General features: G+C 33.7%; 2 protein-coding genes across 2 annotated transcripts; both read right to left on the reverse strand.

Moving 5' to 3' along the window:
* Positions 1–127: 127 nt before the first annotated feature.
* Positions 128–3,675, reverse strand: LOC120151886 (transcription factor MYB102-like). The gene is made up of 4 exons (XM_039164197.1): positions 3,543–3,675; positions 3,330–3,459; positions 2,875–3,200; positions 128–383 (listed from the first exon to the last, which is right to left on the reverse strand). Exons 1-4 carry the CDS (start codon positions 3,673–3,675, stop codon positions 148–150), a joined length of 825 nt encoding a protein of 274 aa, XP_039020128.1. The 3' UTR covers positions 128–147.
* A 6,453-nt stretch (positions 3,676–10,128) lies between these two features.
* On the reverse strand, positions 10,129–14,371 carry LOC120151939 (external alternative NAD(P)H-ubiquinone oxidoreductase B2, mitochondrial-like). Its single transcript, XM_039164246.1, has 10 exons — positions 14,176–14,371; positions 12,602–12,917; positions 12,295–12,501; positions 11,922–12,172; positions 11,460–11,679; positions 11,212–11,316; positions 10,838–11,110; positions 10,628–10,749; positions 10,364–10,483; positions 10,129–10,248 (listed from the first exon to the last, which is right to left on the reverse strand). Exons 1-10 carry the CDS (start codon positions 14,262–14,264, stop codon positions 10,161–10,163), a joined length of 1,791 nt encoding a protein of 596 aa, XP_039020177.1. The 5' UTR covers positions 14,265–14,371; the 3' UTR covers positions 10,129–10,160.
* Between the last annotated feature and the right edge of the window lie 8,270 nt (positions 14,372–22,641).

The raw sequence follows: 22,641 nt of genomic DNA on the forward strand, positions 1-22,641 counted from the left end.
ATGTATAATATATGGTAAGATGACTAATAATATATGATAAGAAATAAATATGATCTTGCTTCATAATACAGTAATCTTAATTAAAATTAATTACTAGTAGAGAAGTGTACACGTATAAAAACTCTGTTTTTAGTTTTGATCTTGGAATTACATAAAACCATTAACGTCCAAAACATCTGAGATTTCGAAATCCAAATTGTTGCTGCCGTAGCCGTCTCTTTCGTCTTCGGTAATGATGCTACCGTTGATGCATGTCGAGCTCGACGAAGGTGTTGATAAAACCGACACGAATGAAGCGTCCATGACAGTTTGATGATCGGAGCCGTAATAGTTATAATCTGACGGTAGCGGCATGTAATCTTCAGTCAAATTTGAAGGCATGGTTGTAACATCCGAAATCCGGGTCAGTGACTAAAATGAGAATTTTTGAAATTTGAGGATCAATTTAAGAAAATTGAAAAGTTTAAGGATTTAATAAGAATATTTCAGTGTTGGATTAAAGGGTAATTATGAAAGGATTACAAGGGAAATATGGTAAATTAGTTAGGAGGATATTTTATATCCCTTATTTAGGGAGATATAACACGTGGGTTGGAGAGTTGAATGGAACTCTTCTTTTTCTTCATTCTTTTTTCTTCTCGTGTGTTCATGCTTAAGCCTCAAAGGTGATTTTTAATTTTGATAGTTAATTCTTGAATATTTGAGTTGAGTTTTATTCCTTGAGTGTTATATAAGCTTAAGGAAAGCTTATATAAGCTTAAAACACTAAGAGGAGAAAATTAGAAAGGAATTTCTATTAAGAGTTTAGAAATGAACTTTTGTTATAGAAATGTTTTTGAAGTTCTAAGGATGAATTTGACTTGTCAAATGGTTAATTAAGAAGTCAGAGGTGATAGAATTGAATTTAGAACACATGGAAAATTTGATGAGATTCTTTGATTCAAGAATTATGGTGAATTATGAGATATAGTGAAGTGTTATAGTGTTATAAGAAGGTTTACATATGTATAGATGAGTTTTAAGGCATAAGGAGGGGTTAATAAGTATAATTTAAGGTCAAAGTAAGAATTTTCGGTCTCAAAATGTAATTTATGGGTTGTGTGCATCGATGCATATTCAATGTGTATCGATGTACTCTAAAATAAATGAACATCGAATGCAATTAGTGCATCGATGCATGAGGAGTGTATCGATGCACCCCCTTAAGATTAAAACATCGAATGTATTTTGTGTATCGATGCATGGATAGTGCATCGATACACTGTAGAGTGTACCGATGCACTTCAATGGGAAATGGAATAAATCTTTCTTTCATTCTAAGAAATGATAGATTAAAGTATATCAATTGGATAATTATAAGTATTCGTACATGATTATGTAGATATCGAACGCAAACAAGTTCCAGGACGACTATCAAGTTAAGATTCGATCGAAAGAAAGGAAATCATAAAAGGGGATTGGAACTTAGTGAGGCCAAGGTGAGTGCATCTTATTGCATAGGATTATATGGAAATTGACTTGCGATAAGTCTATTCCGATAGTATAGCACATGAAGTATGTGATTAATATGAAATGTATGTATGCTTGATTGTATGAGTTACTTAACAATAAGTCATAAGATTACAGGCATATGTAACATAAGTTATAAGATAAGAAAATATGTGCTTACATTTATTTGCGGATATATATATATGAATAAGATATGATATATGTTTATGTAAAACCATGCAAAGTGATATGAGAAGTGAACTACATGATTATGTGATCATATGAGAATGAGATAAAGAGCCATGTGATATATGACATGAGATATATGAAAGAGAAAGTATATGTGATACGTGAAAGTGAATCATATGATTATATGAAGATGGGAAACGATATGATAAAAGATATGAGCATATGAGATATGACTATGTGAAACGATATAAAGATAATGCCCATGTTATGTGTTATGAGATCTAGAGATATAGTTGGCATGCCAAGAGTCGAGGGTCTACGCTGTCCTTCGGGACACAGTGGTCCTTCGGAACATAGTGGTCCTTCAGGACATATTTAGTGGTTCTTCAGGACATAGTGGTCCTCTGGGAAAAATCTACGCGTCCTTAGTGGGAATTTTACGAGCTGTGGTGACAACATAGTGCACAACCTCTATGTACTCATGTATCTTTAACTCTCAGAAATGTGCATGGGCTAAACAAAGATATAACGATAAATATATTACATGTGATGTATATGCTTTTGTGAGATGAATTGTATCATATGATTTTAATGATGATATGTGTATTGCGTGGTTAAATGAGTCATGTTGGTTAAAATGTTAAGTACAAAAGGATATGATTACAAGATATAAATAATAAGCATATTGATAGTGAAGTAAGGTTAATGATGGAAAGGATGAATGTATATGTGTACATTTGATTACATGAAATGCTATATTGTTTTGTGTGATAGCATTATATGATATGTTCATGCATGATTAAGTAGTTAGAGTTATTTTTATGTGTTTAATGCCTCACTAAGTCATAGACTTAGCGTGTGAGTGTTTCTCACGTAGGTTCCGGAAAGCAAGAAGAGAAGTTTAGAGGAGCAAGACAGGTCAGATTCTCCTTTCCACAATTCAGATCAGAAATATGTTTAAATTATATGTATTTTGTCATATGAAATGTAGTTGGCATGTAAGATAAAAGATTTGTACTGGATACGCTCTGATCAATTTGTAAAACCATACGTTTTATACAATAGAAATTATTTGGATTTTATTGGAAATGTCTAACTGAATTTCATTAGATTTTGTCAAAGTAAACGTTTTGAACGGTCAATGTAACACCTCGGACTCGTATTCAGGTCGGGTACGAGTTGGGGGTGTTACAATGGCATTGCCTTGATAGCCACTCAAGCCACTGATATCGGATTGAAACTTATGGTCCACGTTAGGGTTCACGAGCTGTGTTTCGTTACAAGATGGAACACTACATGTTGGGATTTCATTAGATTGCGTTAATGGCTGATTAAGGAAAACCTGGGTTTGGTTGTAAAGAGACGAGCTTAAGATCCACCAGAGGTCGAGAAGATCCAGCCGAGGACGATGAGTCACCAGATCGATCCCCATTCGAAGCAGAATCTTTCTAATGCGAGTGTTCCAATAATTTTTTATTTCGTTATCCGTTCTCCCCGGCAAATGAGCAGCAATAGCAGACCACCTAAAAACAAACAACATTAGAAAAAACAAAGAGAAACACAACTAAAAACATCTTCGTCGGTCGAGTAATAAGAAATTCGATATTCTTTTCTCCTTATTTCCCGTTTAAGAATCCGACACCAAAACTTACTTGTTGTCTAATATACTATGTAGCTGAATTATAATATCTTCTTCTTCAGAAGAGAACCTTCCTCTCTTGATATCAGGTCTCAAGTAATTAGTCCATCGAAGACGACAACTCTTCCCGCATCGTTGCAACCCTAAAGTACGCATTAAAATTTTCAACCCAAAAAAAACATAAAGATAATGAAAACACAGTGTCTTGTAACGCCTAGGGTATTACCGGCGTTCTTTGGGAGTGTCCTCCAATTTCCATAGCCATGTTTTTTAATATAATGAGTCAACATCTGATCCTCTTCCGGTGTCCATGGCCCTTTTTTGAGGCTGTTTTTATCAGAACAAGGTGTTCTTCCCATGTTTTTGCCCGAAAATGATACAGAGAGAAATGGTGCAGCAAAGTCCGTATGGGAACGTACACGTATAAATAGCGAGAGAGAGAGAGAGTTGAGCGAAGTCAAAAGGATTTGGTACCGTCCTCTGCTTATTAATATGGCAACGTGTCCGTATCTTCATCGTTATCATCATTTGGTTTTTAATAAATCTCATGTATATCCATCTAATATCTCTTTAATTGTGTTTATATTTGCCTAATATTGACTGAGCTGACATCATTATCTTAAGTCTCACATCGTTATCTTAGGTTTGACATCAATATTAATGATCAATATATAAATTATCGTACACGATTGAATAAGGGACTGGAATATTGTTCTCTCTTCTTTATTCTTACAAAGTTCATCATTTTCAGCTCGTCACTCTCTCAAAAATCACCAATCGTGACTTTTCACTCAAATTAGAAGGGATAAACTGCCTACAATTGTTTTATTCCAAATTTTATCGTCAATAAATCAAATCATGGGTCGAGAATTAATCACTCACAAAGCTAATAGCGATGTATATGAATTTTATCTGGGCTGCAATGAGATAGATACCTAGTTAAGTCTTCATCTTTGTTCTCAACCACATTTGAACTATGTTCATTGCTTTTGTCCAGCGAATTGTCAAGGACTCAGCCTCATTGGTGCAGTCACGTCCCAGCAATTATTATTGAAGGCTTTGCTTCCAGCAGTCACGGTTTTGGATGATCCTTTCATTTTAGGCTGGTGGATTGAAAATGGGCTTAAAATGGAGATATTAGGTTTTTTTTTTTTTGCCTAATAGTGTAACCCCTATACCCGACCTATGCGATATAACTAGATCTAGATCTAGCGGATTACGATAAAATTTTCCAAAACATTTTTTAATAATGTAAAACCATATTACGAATAAATATATTTAAAAATATAATTGATAACATTAAAATTCAATTCCAGATAATTAAAGTCGCAAAAACTGAATAAAATAAAATATTCCAACATTTTCAAAATATAGGCACAAGTCACCCAAATAAAGGTAAATCGGAAGATAAAACATTACAACAAAAGGTACAGTACGAATGTGTCGATCCTCCAAGGGTCAGGTACGGGTCGCCTATCAAAAAGTATCTGAAAAAGAGAAATTTGGGGGAGTGAGCTAGGGAGCTCAGTGTGTTCCAACAGTGCATAAATAAAACATACAATTAAGTTTCCAATTCAGTTCAGTTCCAAATTATGAAAATTTCAGTAGTGTTTTTAGTTTAAAAATACATAATCGCCCTCCAACAGAACACCATATGCAATTCTCTAGAACTGCATCCACAAGGACTTACCCTAGGCCCAAAGGGAGTAAGTGCCAACCTAAGGGAGCACATTGGGTCCATAAGATCTTACCCTAGTTGAAGTGTAGGTGCCCACCTGAGGGGAGTACCTTCAGGCCCATAAGGACTTACTCAATGCACATAGCAAAGGTGCCACCCTAAAGGAGTACTTTAGGGTCTATAAGGTCTTACCACTAAGCTCATTAGGCCTGTGAGCCCACCCAAGAGTCGCCTTAGGTCCATAAGGAATTATCAGCTCAATCAGTCTGAACCTATATAAGGAATTACCAGTTTAAACGAGCTGAACCTGCAGAGACTTCATACCAGATCCCAGAGTACCCCGGATAAAAATATTTTTCAGACAATAATCAGTGGTAGCAAGAAATCATAGTTTAGACATATTTATTTATCAGTAAAAACAATAACCAGATAACAGGAATCAAACAATCAGACTTACTTTAGTAAATCGAAAATAAACAATCAGGCTTACTTTAGTAAATCGAAAATCAGACTTTAAATCATATAAATCATACGAAATCAAGTCAAATAGATAGACACATTGCAAATCAGTTAAAACAATCATGTGCACATGATATTTCAAACATATATTTAAAACATGTATATGACACACAAGGAACACACCTCGTAAAAAGTATCAGTATGGGAGATCTATCGAGCATCAACTTCACTACTCTCTTCGACTGAACGAGAACCTAAGTTATTACAGAAAAAGGTTATAATCAGAGTAATAATCTAAACTAAATATTTAACAAGATCACAGAACTATACGAGTATTCACAGGCTCTCGCGGAAGAACAAATCGAGAGGAACTGGGTCGAGCAGGCGAACGATCAGGAGATCCACGAGTACCTTAAATATTCAATAACATTAATTAGCCCTTAAAATTCCAGTTTTTGGTTAAAATATTGCTAACAGGATATGTTGGATTATTAGTTAATGAACGATTTCCATCTAATATGACTATTTTAATCGAAAAATAAAACGTTGGGATTGAAATGCTAAAAAAGAATATAAGGTAAAATGACTATTCATGTAAAGATTGGGAGGTTAATTTTGTTATTATGTCTTATATTTTTTAGGTTGAAATTATGATTTATCAAAGAAATAAAGAAAACTAAAAAACAAATCGAATCATAGTATTTTGATGGTTTAGAGTTTTTAAGTTTTAAAACTATAATTACTTAAATCGAATTAAATTTTAATCTCATTATCTTTTATAACTAAATTTTATTTTTTATAATATGAAAATAAGGATTTTTTATTTCAAAAATAACTAAAAAATGTTATAAAATTAGTTTTATTTATTTATTTGAATTTATGTTTTAGAAACATTTATAAATTAAGGTTTTGAATATATACTGAATAATGATGATGAAAAGGGAAGAAAAAAAAGAGGTGATGGACCAACCACATTTAAAAGGCAAGGGAATAACATTAGCATATGATTCTTTTGTATCACCAAATACATTGAGATATTGAAAGGGACAAAGTAACCAACAAATTAAATTCCACTTCTCCACTTCTATTCCCTCTTTGTCTATTTTTTTTATATCACATCTTTATTTTTTTATTTTTAATAAATATGTCTTTATGATATATTTTATTTTATTTTTATGGCATGTTTTATCTGTCTTTTGGTCGTGAAATGTTATTTTTATTTATTATTTTCAGGATTAGATTCAACATCGCCATGACTGATTAAGATTGTGATTATTTGTTATCACGATGATCTTCCTTGCTTTTGACTATCGGATTGGATTTGGATATGCAATGTGAGTTCGTGGATAATTTTCTAATGTCGCTCGACTCTGATTCGCGGTTTGTCGGTGGTCTTTCAGAGATTTGATCTACTTTTGTAGTTCATTTACTGATACGATTAGATCTGTTCGCATTCATCTTTTGTTCGAGTTTTTTTATTATATATTTTAAACCTTCTCTTTATATGGTTATTATGTGATCTTTAAACAACTAATTTATTTTTAATCTTGGATATTTCCTCATTTTAATAAAACCAACAACTTTTATAAAAAAAATTGTTAACAATTTCGTTTATATATTCAATTCATATTTAAAATTCGTAATTGATCTGAAATTGACTTCAAAGGTTGGAATATTATGGAGATGATGATTGGCTTTTTGAATTATTTCATCCATTATTATTTGTTAGAAAAATATGTAAATATTCATGTATATGATGAATTATTATTTTTTAAATCATATATAACGTTTCGTTGAGTTTCTGTTTTGAATCGTCGGATTAGATTTGGATACGTAGTTTATATTTGGAGATAACTTTCTCATAACATTCGATTCTAGTTTTGTGATTTTCGGTGATATTTCAATAGTTTAATCTCCTGTTGGGGTTCTTTTATCAATTTAGTTAGATCCATTCATATTTATATTTTGTTCAAGTTTTTAGGATGAATTGTTTTTCTTATATGTGATAACAAGTGATTAATTTTTTATGTCAATAGTAATAAGAAATATCCTAATTATAAGTTTAGTTTACGTTTAGTTATATACTTTCATTATATTTTTAGATATTTTCTCCTTTTTAATAAAACTGCTTCTTCTATTATCAATAAAAGAATACATTCCCTAAGTTGTGATTGTTGATCTTAGAAACTATTAGGCTTAAAGTAAAATAAATTTCTAAAGGCAAAAGGTCACCTTTGCCCCTATAATAGACCTAATTTATCATTTTCACCCCTATCGTATTTTCGCATCAATTTAGCTCTCAAAATTGCTTAATTGCATCATTCTATATGATTCCCTTAACTTAAAACCCCAAATTATAAACTATAAACCCTAAATCATAACCCTATTACCTCTAGACACTAACTTGGGGTTTATAATTTAGGGTTTTAAGTTAGGGGAATGGTATAGAATGATGTAATTAAGTAGTTTTGAGGGCTAATTTGATGCGAAAATAAGATAGGGGCGAAAATGATAAATTGGGTCTAGAACATGGACAAAGGTGACCCTTAAGCCATTTCTAAAATATGTATTATTTTTGCTTTAACTCTATAAATTATTCTTTTATCAATATAAGCCCTTAAACTAGATGTAACCTTTCTAAGTTAAGTCATTTTTCAATTAGAAAAGATTATTTTGGTTAATAAGATGTTGGCATGTTACACAAAATTAGGTATTTGTTTTGACATCAAAAAATAGTTTGGGAACTTTAAACAAAAAGTAACAAAATTTAGGGGTGTTTTTGATAAAAAAAAATAGTTTTGTACTTAAAATATTATATAATAATTTAAGGATTTATTTTGGTAAAAAAATAATTTAAGAATTTAAAGTAAAAAAACATAATTTAAGGACTTTAATTTAAGCCAAACTATTATTATGTATATTAAAATGTGTTTGTCAAGAATGAGATTCTTGATCCCATGCCCTTTCAGACTAATACCTGAAACTAGCGTCTTAGACCAACTCGGCCATCTTGACATGTTGTTAGTGTCACGCCCTTAGAACCTTCAAGCTCAAATTTTCGTAATATCAGAGTTAAGGTATGACGGGTCGTGGGCTTTAGACGCTTCTTGACACTTCTAGGACTTCTCTATGACTAAGTAAGTCTTACCCAAGCCTAATGAGCATGCAAACTCACCAAGGTTGGAACTAAGCCCTCAAGGCTTCTAGGATGCGGAAGCTTTAACACCAACGTGGCTACTCCAAGCCACTAAGGTTGGACTATGGTGTGGAAGTGCAAACACAAGCATAACTACTCCTAGCCACCAAGAGAGGCAACAACACAAAGAGACTTGGAAACAAAGAACACAAGAGATAGAGTAAATGTCTCAAAACTTTATTACTCCCTCAAGAGAATGGAATGAGATGTTTGAAACGAGGAGGGGAGACTCTCTATTTATAGTTCAACTCCCTCTGAATCAATGACCTAGATCTATTTACATCAACGGCTAAGATGAGCCCAATTAATACATAATCCCCTAAATCAATGAAATCTAACCAAATCCTATCTAATTACATCCATTAGTAGAATTCTTTCCTTGGATAGGTGTTAACACTAGTTATGGAAAGATTCTTCCATAATCCTCCTTGATATGACTTCTTCTCCTGCCATACTTGCCAAGCTCCTGTGAACATCTTCGAATATGATGTCACTTTCCTTTTCTGCACAGCCAGTGTGAACGGGCTCCAAAATATTCTCCAAGTAATGGGCTAAATATGGTGGTCTTGGCAAGGTCGATACTCCGTTTTGAACCTCTTTGTCGGACACTTGCACCAATGTCCTGAGCCCAACTCTGCGGCCCATGACATTAGCAATTAACCATCTTAACATATTAATCTCTTTAATCTATTTCTTTATTTTTGGTATTACGATATCCTACTATCAGTGAGTAGGGATGGACCGAAAGGAACCGATAAGGAGAACAGTTCCTTGAAATTTTTAAGTTTTTTTTTACATTTTAATTTTAATTTTTTGTATATTTCTATTGATGATGTGTTTTCACCTTCTTAAATTTTTTTAAATTTACTCTCTAAAATAAAATTATATGTTTGTCCTTATTAGTAAGTAGATTTTACTACTTTGAGGTAGCTCGAATTATCATTAAACTAAAGTGACGTTCACTTAAGCTTGGGGCTTAATTTTCTTTTAATTTACTTAATTAATTGGTAATTATAATTAAATTAAATTAAATTTTACACCGTTAAAAAGTAAATAAATCTTGAGCATTTAGGGTGCTAACGAGAAATTTAACCATGTTGTCTCATGTTATTAACATTTTGTGGGTATGAGAAGCTAAGTTTTGATCTTTTATATAAACATTTTGTGGGCATTGACGTAAACAAAAATGTCATTGAATTTAGAAGAATATGGATAATTGTTCTAGGCATGTAAGTAAATTCAGCTAAACTATAAACAGAGTGATGCGCCAGAACGGTATATTTTTAATGGATATTAGATGTATATAAAGAATGGATTAAGTTCAAAAACAGCATAAAATTTTCGGATAATAAAATTCTTTGCAAAACCTCCAAAGCTCTATTGCAAGGCAGCGTTTATTATCAAATGAAGGAATTAGTAAAAGTCGAAGGGAAAACATTTTTTCCCAACAGCATTCAACAGTAGACCTCGTAATGTTTGATAAGTTGCGATCCCGCTTTGAAAGTGTCCGCTTAAATGCCACTGGTATCCCTCCCGAAGATAAAACGCCTCACCCAGTCCGACACCACCAATGCCCTTGTGCGCCAACTAACTTGCTTGCTGAGTGTCAATAGAAAGAATACGTGTTAGATTAACAGCCTCGAATTTCTAAAAGAAGCCTGAAGTTCATGTTGAATTTGGAAGCACAAAGGTTGGTGTCGGAACTGATGCGTACCTCGCGTAGACGGAATACCAGAGCCACTGTGAACTGTGACCGATAGAGACCCAATCACCGGGAAGCTGTGCAGCTGTTTGCTCCCCTCCCAAAGGAGCAAATTGTCCCAAGTGCTTGTACCTGTAACAACATAACCAGCGTTTATGGCAAGGGTTTATAATTTTCCCTGGTTTTTGTACTAATGCATCACATTTGAGGCGTTCTATTTACTTCTGAATCGAAAGACAACCGTCTATCGAGACGGGGTATGAGTTCAATATGTACCTGAAGGGACGGAACCGATGGCGACCTGTTCCCCTGAACCTAGGGGGACCTTCAGGATTCTTTTCGCACTCTTCCATACGGTTGAAGCACTTTGCAAGATAGGCACCTTGCTGATTTGCAACCTGAAAATTTTATTGATGGTTATTGTGTATCGTCATGGAAACGCATCATTTAAACCAGACCGTGCAATAAATGAAGTAGGATAGCTACCTGTGCTGTTGCAGGAAGATTCTTCATCTGAGAATCGACTTCAGAGAGAGCTGCTTTAAATTCTTCAATATTGAGCTCCATGGATTCTTTTGCAGCGTCCCCTTTGGCTTCTTTCACAAGATCAACAATGTTACGCTTCTGCTTGTTCTTAAGATAAAGCTCCACTTGAGGGTATCTTTCACATATATCATCAAGGGTTTCTTGAAATTCTTTGACTGTAAGTGTTCCTGAGTTGTCCTTGTCTGCCTTTTTAAATATTTCTGCTATATCTTCCTATATTTTTATAGGAATTTAGAAGAGAAAGAAGAAAGAAAAATAAATACCAGCCATGGCCAAAAATCATAAAGAGATGGCAGAATTTAACAAATAGGTACCATGGCTTTCCGCTGGTTAATAGTTGCAGAGTCACCCAGTGCATAAATGTTATCGAATCCCTCAACTCGCAGCCATTCATCAGTTGCTAGAGCACGCCTATTACCCTTTTCAAACATAGCCAATAGTGGCCAAGTGAGCAGAATTAAGGAGTGAAAACGAACTTGTATGAAAGACATTGAGAACACAGTTAATGGAGGATGGAAAGAATTCAACGAGATGAATTCCTAGGTCCAAAAGTAACTATTACCTGACCGATTTGCTTCATAAACTCCTTTATGAGAGGACGAGGCCCAACGCCAGTTGACCAGAGAACCATTCCATATGGTTCTGAAGTTGTTTTTCCATTACCTCTGGCTTTTGTAGAAATTTCATTTTCATTTATTCCTGTGACCATTGACCCCAATTTCACATCAATGCCCTCTCTTCCAAATTTACTTTCAGCAAAATTTGTGATTCTTTCGTCAAACCTGAAAATAAGAACGCATTACAAGCTTCAGAAAACTTCAGATTGTGAAATAAACACCTCAGCATACCTTGAATGTACGAATCCAGAAAGTGTTCTAAAATTACTTATATATTGATTTCACGTTGATATGATAAAAAGATACTAAAGCTTCTCAGTGATAACAGTTGTCATGATAACAATAATAATGAAAAAACAAAGTACTGGTGCATATTTTTAAGTAGAATTTGGACTTCACATTCTTACATGTTCAGTATATGGTCTGTAGCCTCAAGTAGTGTTATTTTCGCCAAGTCTTTGACCTTTGGATATAGTCTGACCAAATCCTCATTGACGAAGTCGTGAAGTTCTGCGGCAAATTCTACACCTGTAGGGCCACCGCCAACAATCACAAAGTGAAGGATTTTCTTTCTTTCCTCGTCACTTAAACTTGGTAAGCTTGCCTTCTCAAAGGACTCAATAACATTCTTACGAATCTTCTGAGCATCGTCAATTTCCTGCAAAAAGAATCGCATTGCTTAAAATGAAGGAAAATAAAACAAACAAAATGGTACAAGATGGAAATGGCCCCTACCACCATATACCCCAATCCTAAATGCAGCATGGAAACAGAGGTTACCTTTAAGAAATGGCAATTTTCCACGACTCCAGGAGTATTAAAGGTGTTGACCTGAGCTCCCACTGCTATAATAAGGTAGTCATAGTCTACTGCAAACTCTTCTTCCCCCTTTGAATGGCTATCTATAGTAGCGCGACAGTAAATTTTCTTATTTTGAGGATCTATCTTGATACATTCAGCTTCAGAGAAACTGATGTCAACATTTTTCTGCTCAAACATGAAACAGCGTCATCAGCACCCATCAAGAACTGTTTTTTTCCTGAATTCCACAATATATGTATATATCTTCATAGACAATCCACATTACCTTTCTGATGATGTTGCGAATTGGCTCAGCAATGCTCCGAGCTTCTACTTTACCACATGTAACACTTGGTAGCAACGGGGTAAACACAAAGAAATTACGAGGGGACACAACTTCCACCTCGTAAGTAGGGTCTTTCAGACTCTTCAAGAAACTCATTCCTGCCCACCCAGTTCCGAGCAGCACCACTTTCTTTTTCTTGGGAACTACTTCAGATAAAGCATGGCCACCATCAGATGCAGTTGCATCAGCATGAGCAATGTGGCCCTGACTGCCATGGTATCTGTTTGCCTCAGCGTAAGCTAAAAGGCTCCCACCACTGCACAAAAGTAATAGGCTTAGCTGAAGGAAAGTTTCAATTTTCAAAAAAATACAGTTGTTTTAAGACAAGTTCTTTTTTTTAATTTATCCAATGAAGCAGCTAAACTGCAACAGCAAACCATATGTTACGCTAAATGAATCTATCTGTATCAAAGAATAGCATCAATTATGTGAAGTAAAAACAGGAACCCTGCAAGATAGTCACTCATGCCAAAGAAAAACATCACCGATGTGCAGCAAAGCTTCAAGTCAGCAACACAATCTTAGTAGAGGAGAACACATCAGAATTTGGCTCCCAATTTCTACAAAAACTTCGACTTTCAGAGTCTGGCATAATGTTATTGATGCATTAAACTCATTCTTATAATTCCCTTTAGCTTCCTCGTTAATGCTTCTGGTGATGCTAGACTCTCGCTGAAGCATCTATTATTTCGCTCCCACCATATTAGGTAAAGAAGATAGCATTCCAAGCAAGGTGAAGTAAAACATAGTTCATTTTTAACTAATATTGATAAATGAATAAATTATGCACTCAAGCTCCTAAACTTCACAAATACATTCAAACAATACAGGAAAAGAAAAGAAAACAAGTTTTTAGATCCGTTTTCCATTCTAAGTCCAAATTTTCTTTTCTTCACCATTTTAAAGAACCAAGCAGAACTTCAATTTTCCTAGCAAGCCGTGACTGCAAATTCCCTTTCACCGGCCATTGAACAGAGATGGCACTTCATTTCCTATACTCAGACAGTTGCTCCGTTTTCAGAGTTTCGACAGAGCATTTCAAATATCCAATGTCTTGCTACATTTTCAGCTCAAAATCTCATAAACATTCAATCACCAGATCGATGAGAAAAACTAACACAAATTCACAGAAAATCTAGTAAAACAACAGCACGAGGCATGAACCACAAATCAATATTACTAAATCTGTAATGAGAACTAAAATAGAAACACAAACAAGCACTTCGCCAAGATTTTAACAAGTTCACACAAACAAAAGCAAATCAAGTATTTCTATAAACATAACAAAAATATATTGAGAACTAATGTAAATTCACAGAAAAACTTTTAAAATAACATCATGAAGCATGAACCACAAATCAATATTATTAAATCTGTAATGAGAACCAAAATAGAAACACAAACAAGAACTTAGACATGTTTTTAACAAGTTCAAATAAACAAAAGCGGATCAAATACCTCTATAAACATAACAATAATAGAAAAAGAAGCGGCGAAAGAATAGAGAAGTTCACCTGATAGTAGAGACGACGACGATCCTGGAAAGCGAAGGATAATCATTAAAAGCTCTCGATAGTCTCCCGAAGAAGTTGAAGCTTCTCATCTTCGTGCTTCCTTAGATCTCTTTCTTTTTCACACGTCTAGCCGACAACCACCAACAAATCTGGAGGAAAACCAGAAAGGAAAAAAAACCTTTACGTTATAAAAATCAAAGAAAGCAGGTAGTTGAGAAACGCGAGGTTCGTGGCGCTGTCACACGATGGTTCCAGGTCTTTAACAGTGCGCTTTTTCTCAATGACATGTGGAGCAAGCCAATATATTTTTGCAATTTATATTAAAATAATTAAATATTCTCTCCGAATCCTCAATTGCGCCGTCAAGATATTTGATTTATGATCGTTGTAAAATCTCTGTCCATTGGATCCATCCATCTCGGAATTGACTTCTTTAGTAAACAGAAAATTTTCCTTTTTTCCTCTCTTTTTCCTCTCTAGGATAAGTAGGGTTTTCAAAATAAATTATAATCAATATGTAATATTTTGATTTTTATTATATTATTATTTTTTTAAATCTTAAACCCTAAAAAAAAGATGGAAAAGGGGAGGAGAGAGGCATACCATAAAGGAGATGATCATTTGCATGCGAGAAAATAGATTCTAGAATGTGTGTATATATAATTAGGGTAAACTACCGTTTGATAATTAAACTTTACTCTCTCTCCTATTTCACTCACTGTACTTTCAATTTTTTCAATTTACTCACTGAACTTTATTGATAGAATTTTTCTTATCATTCCGCCGTTAAATAATTAAACAACATTAATACATAGCAACTTACATAAAAAAGATGTTATTTTGAATTCCTGAAAAAAAATATTTTAGACTAAAACATTGTTTTGATTAAAATACAGTCATGTCATAACGATGTTAATTATTTAACAACAGAGTGACAAAAAAACTCAATCTATAAAGTTTATGAGTAAATTGAAAAATTAAGAGTACGATGAGTGAAAATTTTGGATTATTACATTAATGATTTGTATAACTAAGACATATATATCATGTTTTGCTATGCTTTCATGATGTTTTAAGGCATGATGATGTTAGAAGCTAAGCGTGCAAAGCATATTTTAATCCATGAAAAACATGATTAGTAAGTGACCAGATATGATGTGCATATGGTTACTAATTGAATTAAATAGGAATGAGTAAATGTTATGTAACAAGCTTCCTTTTGATGTCTTTTGTGCATTGATAAATCCATGGTGAAATTGGTACTTTTATGTATGTTTGAATTGTCATTCACTATTTGACCATTTGAAATATCTAGTATCAATATTTAGTATAATATTGTATATGTGGTATCAATATCTACTATCAATATTGTACATGCGGTATCGATACCAAATCAATAGAAGATATTAATATTACCCATGAGAACACCTCAATAGCGCAAGCATCTTTTATATATGTTTAAGGAAGATTTTGACCATTTGAAATATGTAGTATCAATATGTACATGTAATATCGATACCAAATGAATAGAAGATATTAATATTACCCATGAGAACACCTCGATAGCATAAGCAAATTTTAAGTTATATTGTGTCATTGTGATATAGATACTCAGATTGGGTAGTATTTTACCATCAATATCAAAACTCAAATATATGTATTGATACTAAACCAAAGAAATATCAATATTGTCTAAGAGTGTCAATATTATACAATATGATACCCATAGTTTAGTTTCGATACTAATAGTCTTATGTAAGATAAATTGTATGAGGAATCCTTCAATTATGGTTGATTTATATATATAACCAATATGTTTGTAATGTTCTCATTCTGAGTCCTTTATTATGTTTAAAGGTTGTGAATCTTCGATTTTTGTTTGCTTCTGAAATAGATATTGTTTCGATCAGTTAATGTGACATCAATGATCCAATTCTCGACTAAATTGGGTTAAAGATGTTATATTTTTTCTCCATTCTTTTTACTCATTTTCTTTAGGCTTATATCACAAATAAGTACTTAAAGTAAACTCATTTTTTCATTTAAACACCTAAACTATTTTTTGGTCAAATTATGTACCCAAAGTTATCTTTTTGGTCAACATAGGCACCTAAAGTATTTTATGTAAAAATAGGTACCTAAAGTATTTAAACTTTTTCATTTAAGTTCTAGAAAAGTTGAAATTTTATCCAAAGTTTTTGGATTAAATTAATATTTTATCTACGATTTAAGGGTCAAATTAAAAAATAATCCCTTTTATTACTGTGCCATATAATCAAACTGACATCGTTTAATGTCTCAAGGACCAGAACATTATAAGTCGACAAGGTAAGTGATTAAATTTTTTTTTTATAAATATAGTGACCAAAAGTGACACTTATGAAACTAAAGGTTTACCCATAAATAACACCAATAACATGGGAGAGAAGACAACCAGAGAAACAACGTTTTGGTCCCAGTCAAAGTTTGTCACTTATTACAATTAAAAAAATACGAAACGCATTTCCGTTGGAGCCTGCCTTGGCACGAAACCCCATTAAATTAGAGCCGTTCATTTTCCCTGCATTTTGGGAACTTTTCATAATTATTTATTTATTGGAATTGGCTTTTTATAAGAAATGATTAGATTAAAAAATGTGTTATCGATTTTGTTATTATTTAAATAATAAAATTAATAAAAAATTATTAAAAATATTATTTTTTTATCAATTTTATTATTATTTGGTATTTTATCGATTTTATTAACAAAGTCTGTAAAATATTACCAGTTTTGTTATTATTAAATATTAATGTTAAAAAATATTAATATTTTAAATAAAAAAATAATATTTTAAGTATTTTTTTATCAATTTTATTATTTAAATAATAATAAAATTGATGATATTTTTTCCTGCTTTTTATATAGCAGCCGTAGCCAGCTGGATCTTCTAAAATTCCATGAATTTGACCACTCTTCCATTCCACGTTTCTAATTTACAATTTGACATTGGATTTTTCATTCAACTGTATATCATTAATACCCACACTATGTGAATTATTCTTAAATTTTATTTATTAATTATTATATTTTTTTATAAACATATTTTAAGTTTCATTTTGTCTTGTATTTATAATTTGCAAGTTTTTTTCTTTCTTTTTTTAGTGTTGAATTCGTAGTCACGTATTTAGTTGGCGATTATTTAGTCACCCTAAATAAATCGTATTTGAATTGTAACAAAGCCAGTTGTCAATACGTTAACATGTTCTATTATAATGTCAATTTAATGATATGTATCATTCATAGTTGATATTTTTTTTTGTAAAATTGGTACTTTGTATTCAAAATTACAAAGTACACCACCCCAAGGACCTCGTTAAAAAACTCTCCTAAACTTAATTGAGGAAAAAAGAGTGAACCTCGGGATGGAAAGAATATACAGTCATCAACCTTAATACATCAAAACAGAAGCACAAAAATACGAAGCTAAAACAGCCCATAGTATCTACACATATATAGGTACATACTTCCCCATGCAAGAAAAACTAAATTGAAATTCACGCAACCAACCAATGAACACTTCCTGCTGTAGCCTCCGAGCCGTAGACATATCGGCAAAAATTTATCAGTATAATCTGGAAACAGAACCACTGCTTCAAATACCAGACACCAATCAAGAATGCTGAAACAACAAACTAGAAGGGTGAACGTAGAACGGAACACTTGTATACAGATAACACAACCTGCAGAAAAATCTAACGTCATGAAGAAGATTTGCATCGGCCAGGGAAACTCTCAGCAAAAATTGCATCAGAAATACGCAACAATAATTGAGCTAACGCCATATATAAACCCGGACAGACTGAGATCGAACCAAAAACTGCAAGAGGAACCGCCAACTCAGCATATAGAAAATGCTTCCTGAGCAAGGAGCAGAGACAGAGGCTGCACTGCTAACAACCACCAACAACAGACATGAAATAACAGATCCCAAAACATCCGAGCAGACGACCAAAAACATAAACAAAGAAGCACAACCAAATTCAGCAGTATCCAATCACTAAGGATTCGGGGCAGCGAACAAAGTCTTGCACACTCTGAATCAACAATGGTCAGTTGGAATAAGCCCAAACAGCTATCTGAATCATAGCTAAATTGAACATCTTATCAGCCGAAAAGGAGTTACCCTGAAACCTTATTTTATTTCTACATAGCCAAATTTTCAAAATCAAACTGAAGAACCCGAGATTCCAAAGATCCCGAAGTTTCTTTTTGATATTTTGTGAAACCCAAATTTGCATCAAATCCTTAACATTGCTAGGAAATACAATATTTATTAGCCACACCGAGCACCATCTTTGCCAAACCTTCCAGACACAGTCGCAGTGACACAAGACATGATTAATAGTTTCGGGAGCTCGATTGCAAAAAGAACAAAGAGAATGAACAGAGCTGAGCACTCCTCGCTTTTCCAGCTCTGTAGAAACCGAAAATCTTTGATGCACTGCTTTCCAAACAAAACCAGAAACTTTTGGAGGAACAAATTTACACCAACCCGCTTTCCAAATAGTCTTTCATTTTACTAGCAGTAGCCACCTTAGAACATAAAGATTTAGGAGAGTACCTACCATTTTCTGCCCCTAACCAATGCAATCTGTCTTGAACGGGAGCTAAACTAACAACTCTCGATAGGACCAAAAGAAACTCATACCATAGTTCTTTTTCCCATTCGAAAAGCTCTCTGCTCAAATCAATTTTCCATTCCCAGACCCCGATCTCCCAATTCTCAAACTCAACAATCTTTCCAGATTTTTTTAAAGGCAAACTGAAAATTTTGGGGAATGATGATTTAAGAGATAACATGTCAGTCCAGTGATCTGTCCAGAATTCAATTTTTGCACCATCTCCCATAACGCAAATAAAATTCGCAAACATGTTTCCTTCATTAGAAACGACAGGGTTGACAATATTACGCCACACCTAAGAAGATTTGTGCTTACATACCACTTTTGGAACAATAGAATCTAGCCCGTACTTATATTTAGCAACAATTACTTTTTTCCAAAGACTATCATTCTCCTCACCAAACCTCCAAATCCACTTATTAAGCAATACTCGATTCCTAATTTTAACATCATCAAAACCCAAACCCCCATGAGATTTGGGTCCACATATTTTTCCTACTTTAACAAGTGAATACTCCTTTTCGAATTACCCTTCCAAACAAAAGAAGCTATGACTTTGATAATGGCATCAGCTATGGACTTAGGAATAGGTAATAAGGACATATAATAGACAAGTAAATTAGATAACAGTGATCTAATGAGAGTAATCCTGCCAGCAAAGGATAAAAATTTACCTTTCCAGCTCTGTAATCGAGAGTAAATCTTATCCAACACAGGTTGCCACAAGGCCGATGAATTCTTTTTGTGACCTAACGGAAGACCCAAGTAAGTCGTAGGAAACGAACCCATCCGCAATTAATAGTATCAGCCCATCTAATAATTCTGCTGTTGAGTTAATCGAACGACAGAATCAGCCAAGAGTGGGGTGAATTGGCAATTAAAATTTTGGTGGAAGCTTTTGCAAAAAATTGAAAGTAATTGCACAGCGATTTAGAGTGGTTCGACTTTCTCAATCAAAGTCTACGTCCACTACCTTAGCTATCCACACTAAGGATTTTCCAACAAATTCACTAATTTGTTCTTTCTTTTGAGGCCAAAGAGATAACCTTACAACTCCCTCAAGAATATACCCCAATTCTTAAGAACACTCTTTCTCAAAGAGAAGATTACAAATTTGCAAACTTACAAGGAAATCCTCACAAGGTAGATTGTTTGCACAATTCTAGAACAAAGAAAATAACACTAAAAAATGAATACAATTGAGTACAAGTAGTGTTCTTGAAAGCAAAATAAAATATTGAATGAAAATAGGCTTGAAATGCTCAAACTTGAGGTTTGATGTTTTCTCTTTGATTCTCTCTTGATTCTTGTTGATTGTTATTTCTTGTTCTTGATCAATAGCTTCTAAGCTTGTTTAAATACACCTTCAAATGATTCTGAACGTTGGGGATGCTTAGTGGAGTCAATAGAGTCGTTTAAGTGTGAAAACAATTAATTAAAGCAGTTGGGAGCGTCAGTGCATCGATGCATACCCATGGTGCATATGTGCATCAGTGTAAAATTCAAATATTGTAACTGTTGGACCCTTAGTGCATCGGTGCACTCTTAGTGCATCGATGCATCAAGTGCATTCGATGTTTCAAAATAGTCAGAGTGCATTGATGCATGGCTTGTGCATCGATGCATCAAATGCATTCGATGTTTTTATAAAATCCTCAGTGCATCGATGCATGAAATGCATTCGATGTTCAATCCAATTCATTGTGCATCGATGCATGGATTGGTGCATCGGTGCATCACTTTGATAAATTGATTTTAGGCTTGATTTTGGTTCAAAATACTTTATGAAAATTGTTTCAAAAATAGTTTAAGTATAAAACACAATTTTACACATTTAGTAAGGTTTGAATTTGAACTTAAAAAAACTTGGAGTAATAATTTGATATTCGATTAATTAAATCGAATATACTTAGAAAATCATTTGTAAAATCTTAAAATTCATTTAAACTTAATTTGTTATATCGAAACACAAAAATGTTTTCAACAATCTCCCCCTTTTGATATAACAAAACATTTGTGTTATTTTAAGATTTTCTAAAATTTTGAAATCAATTTTGAAAAATTACTTACTCCCCCTTACTACAACATTTTCCCTTTAACACTTTTACAATTCTCCCCCTTTTTGTTAAATCAAAAGACATTAAAATGTTTTAAATATATATATATATTAAAAAGCATAGCCAATTGATTTTAAATATATATAGCTTAAGCTGCTAAGATCACAATAAAAGAGAGATTAGCCATTAGTTCCATAATCAATATTCAAAAACAAATGTGAAATGGCATAATTGGTCATATATATCTAATGATGCAAAAATAAGAAAATTCAACCAAACCAATATATATATATTAAGTTCAAAATTCAATCATCCAAACCATAACAAATTCAAGCATTTAACAATCCAAAACAAAAATCCAAAAACATAAAAACAATCCAAGTTTGAAATACTAAGAAAGCATGGAGAAAATGTCTAATCCATCAGAGGGTCGGGAGGAGGAGGATAATGAGCTCGATCTTCAAGAGTGAGCGCGTCCATACGTTCACACATCTCCCGCTGAAACTTAGTAATCTGAGACTCCATGGAGGCCAACCTTAGATCAAATGACTCCAAGAAGGATCAAAAATATGGTGGCATTTGATCTTCTTGTTGTGCCGGTTCCGATTCAGGCTCATCGTCTGGAACGTGATCGTCGATATCTTGCATAAGTTGTTGAAACTCAGGATCATCGTCAGCAGCCGTGTCGAGGAGGAGGAGGAGCACGAGAAGAGCTAGAGCAGCTCATGAAGAACTAGCTCCCAGAGTTTGCTTACCGGGTCGAAATACCCAAAGACCGGTTTCCTCGTCTTGTTTCCAATCCGCTTTCTTCAAGAAAGTAAGATTGATTTGATTTTGTAGTGGGATAGGATTATCGAGAGAGACATTTAGACCGAGTTTGATAAAGAGTTTACTCAGAAGACATCCATAAATCAATGTTTCAACATGTTTTGAAGGAACAATGTTTATGATATCCACTAGTTGACTAAAAATAATGTGGGGCAGATTTATTTTGATCTTATTTTTAATACAGTGCATCCACCATAAATCCCTAGCACGAAGAGCGGAGTACCTACCTCCGAATGGTCTAAACCACCAAGAGATCATCAAATGAAGAAAATGATCGTGATGAGATCGTAGAGTACTAACACTAGAATTTGGAACATAGGGATATTCCACATTTTCATTCTCATTATACAACCCATCATCATCTAACCCAAAATGGAAAGCTATAGTCTCGGGGTCAGTATTAATATATTGGCCTAAAAGATAGGATCTAATGGCTATAGTCCCACATTGAGTTTCGTTTTGAATACATACCGCATTGGAATAGAAAATGCGGACTAACTGTTGATAAACGATAGGTTTGAGCTGAAACATTTTATCAAACTTCCAAGCTTTAAGGATCGGAAGGTATTCAAAGTCAATATCTATCATAGCTTGAAGAGAAGGAATACGCTATTCCCAGATTCTATAAGATTGAAAAGAATTATGTACCTAGAGTACAATTCGTCTCTACGACGCTCAGACATGTTAAAACAAGATCCTAATAGAGATGTAGGTGGAGGAGGAACGTGATTAGGAGGTTGGTTTGAACGAGAATGACTCGATGAAGTTCTAGGGTGTTTGGGATTAGACATGGTTTAGGAATCGGAAAAAAATATAACCTGCAAATTGAAACACATGAATGCAATTTAATCAATCCCAAAACTCAATTGAGTCCTCAATAATTCAAGGTTCTCTAAATCAAATCCTAATGGGCAAGGTT

The sequence above is a fragment of the Hibiscus syriacus genome, unplaced genomic scaffold, assembly GCF_006381635.1.
Source record: "Hibiscus syriacus cultivar Baekdansim isolate YM2019G1 unplaced genomic scaffold, ASM638163v2 tig00111070_pilon, whole genome shotgun sequence".
Taxonomy (NCBI): domain Eukaryota; kingdom Viridiplantae; phylum Streptophyta; class Magnoliopsida; order Malvales; family Malvaceae; genus Hibiscus; species Hibiscus syriacus.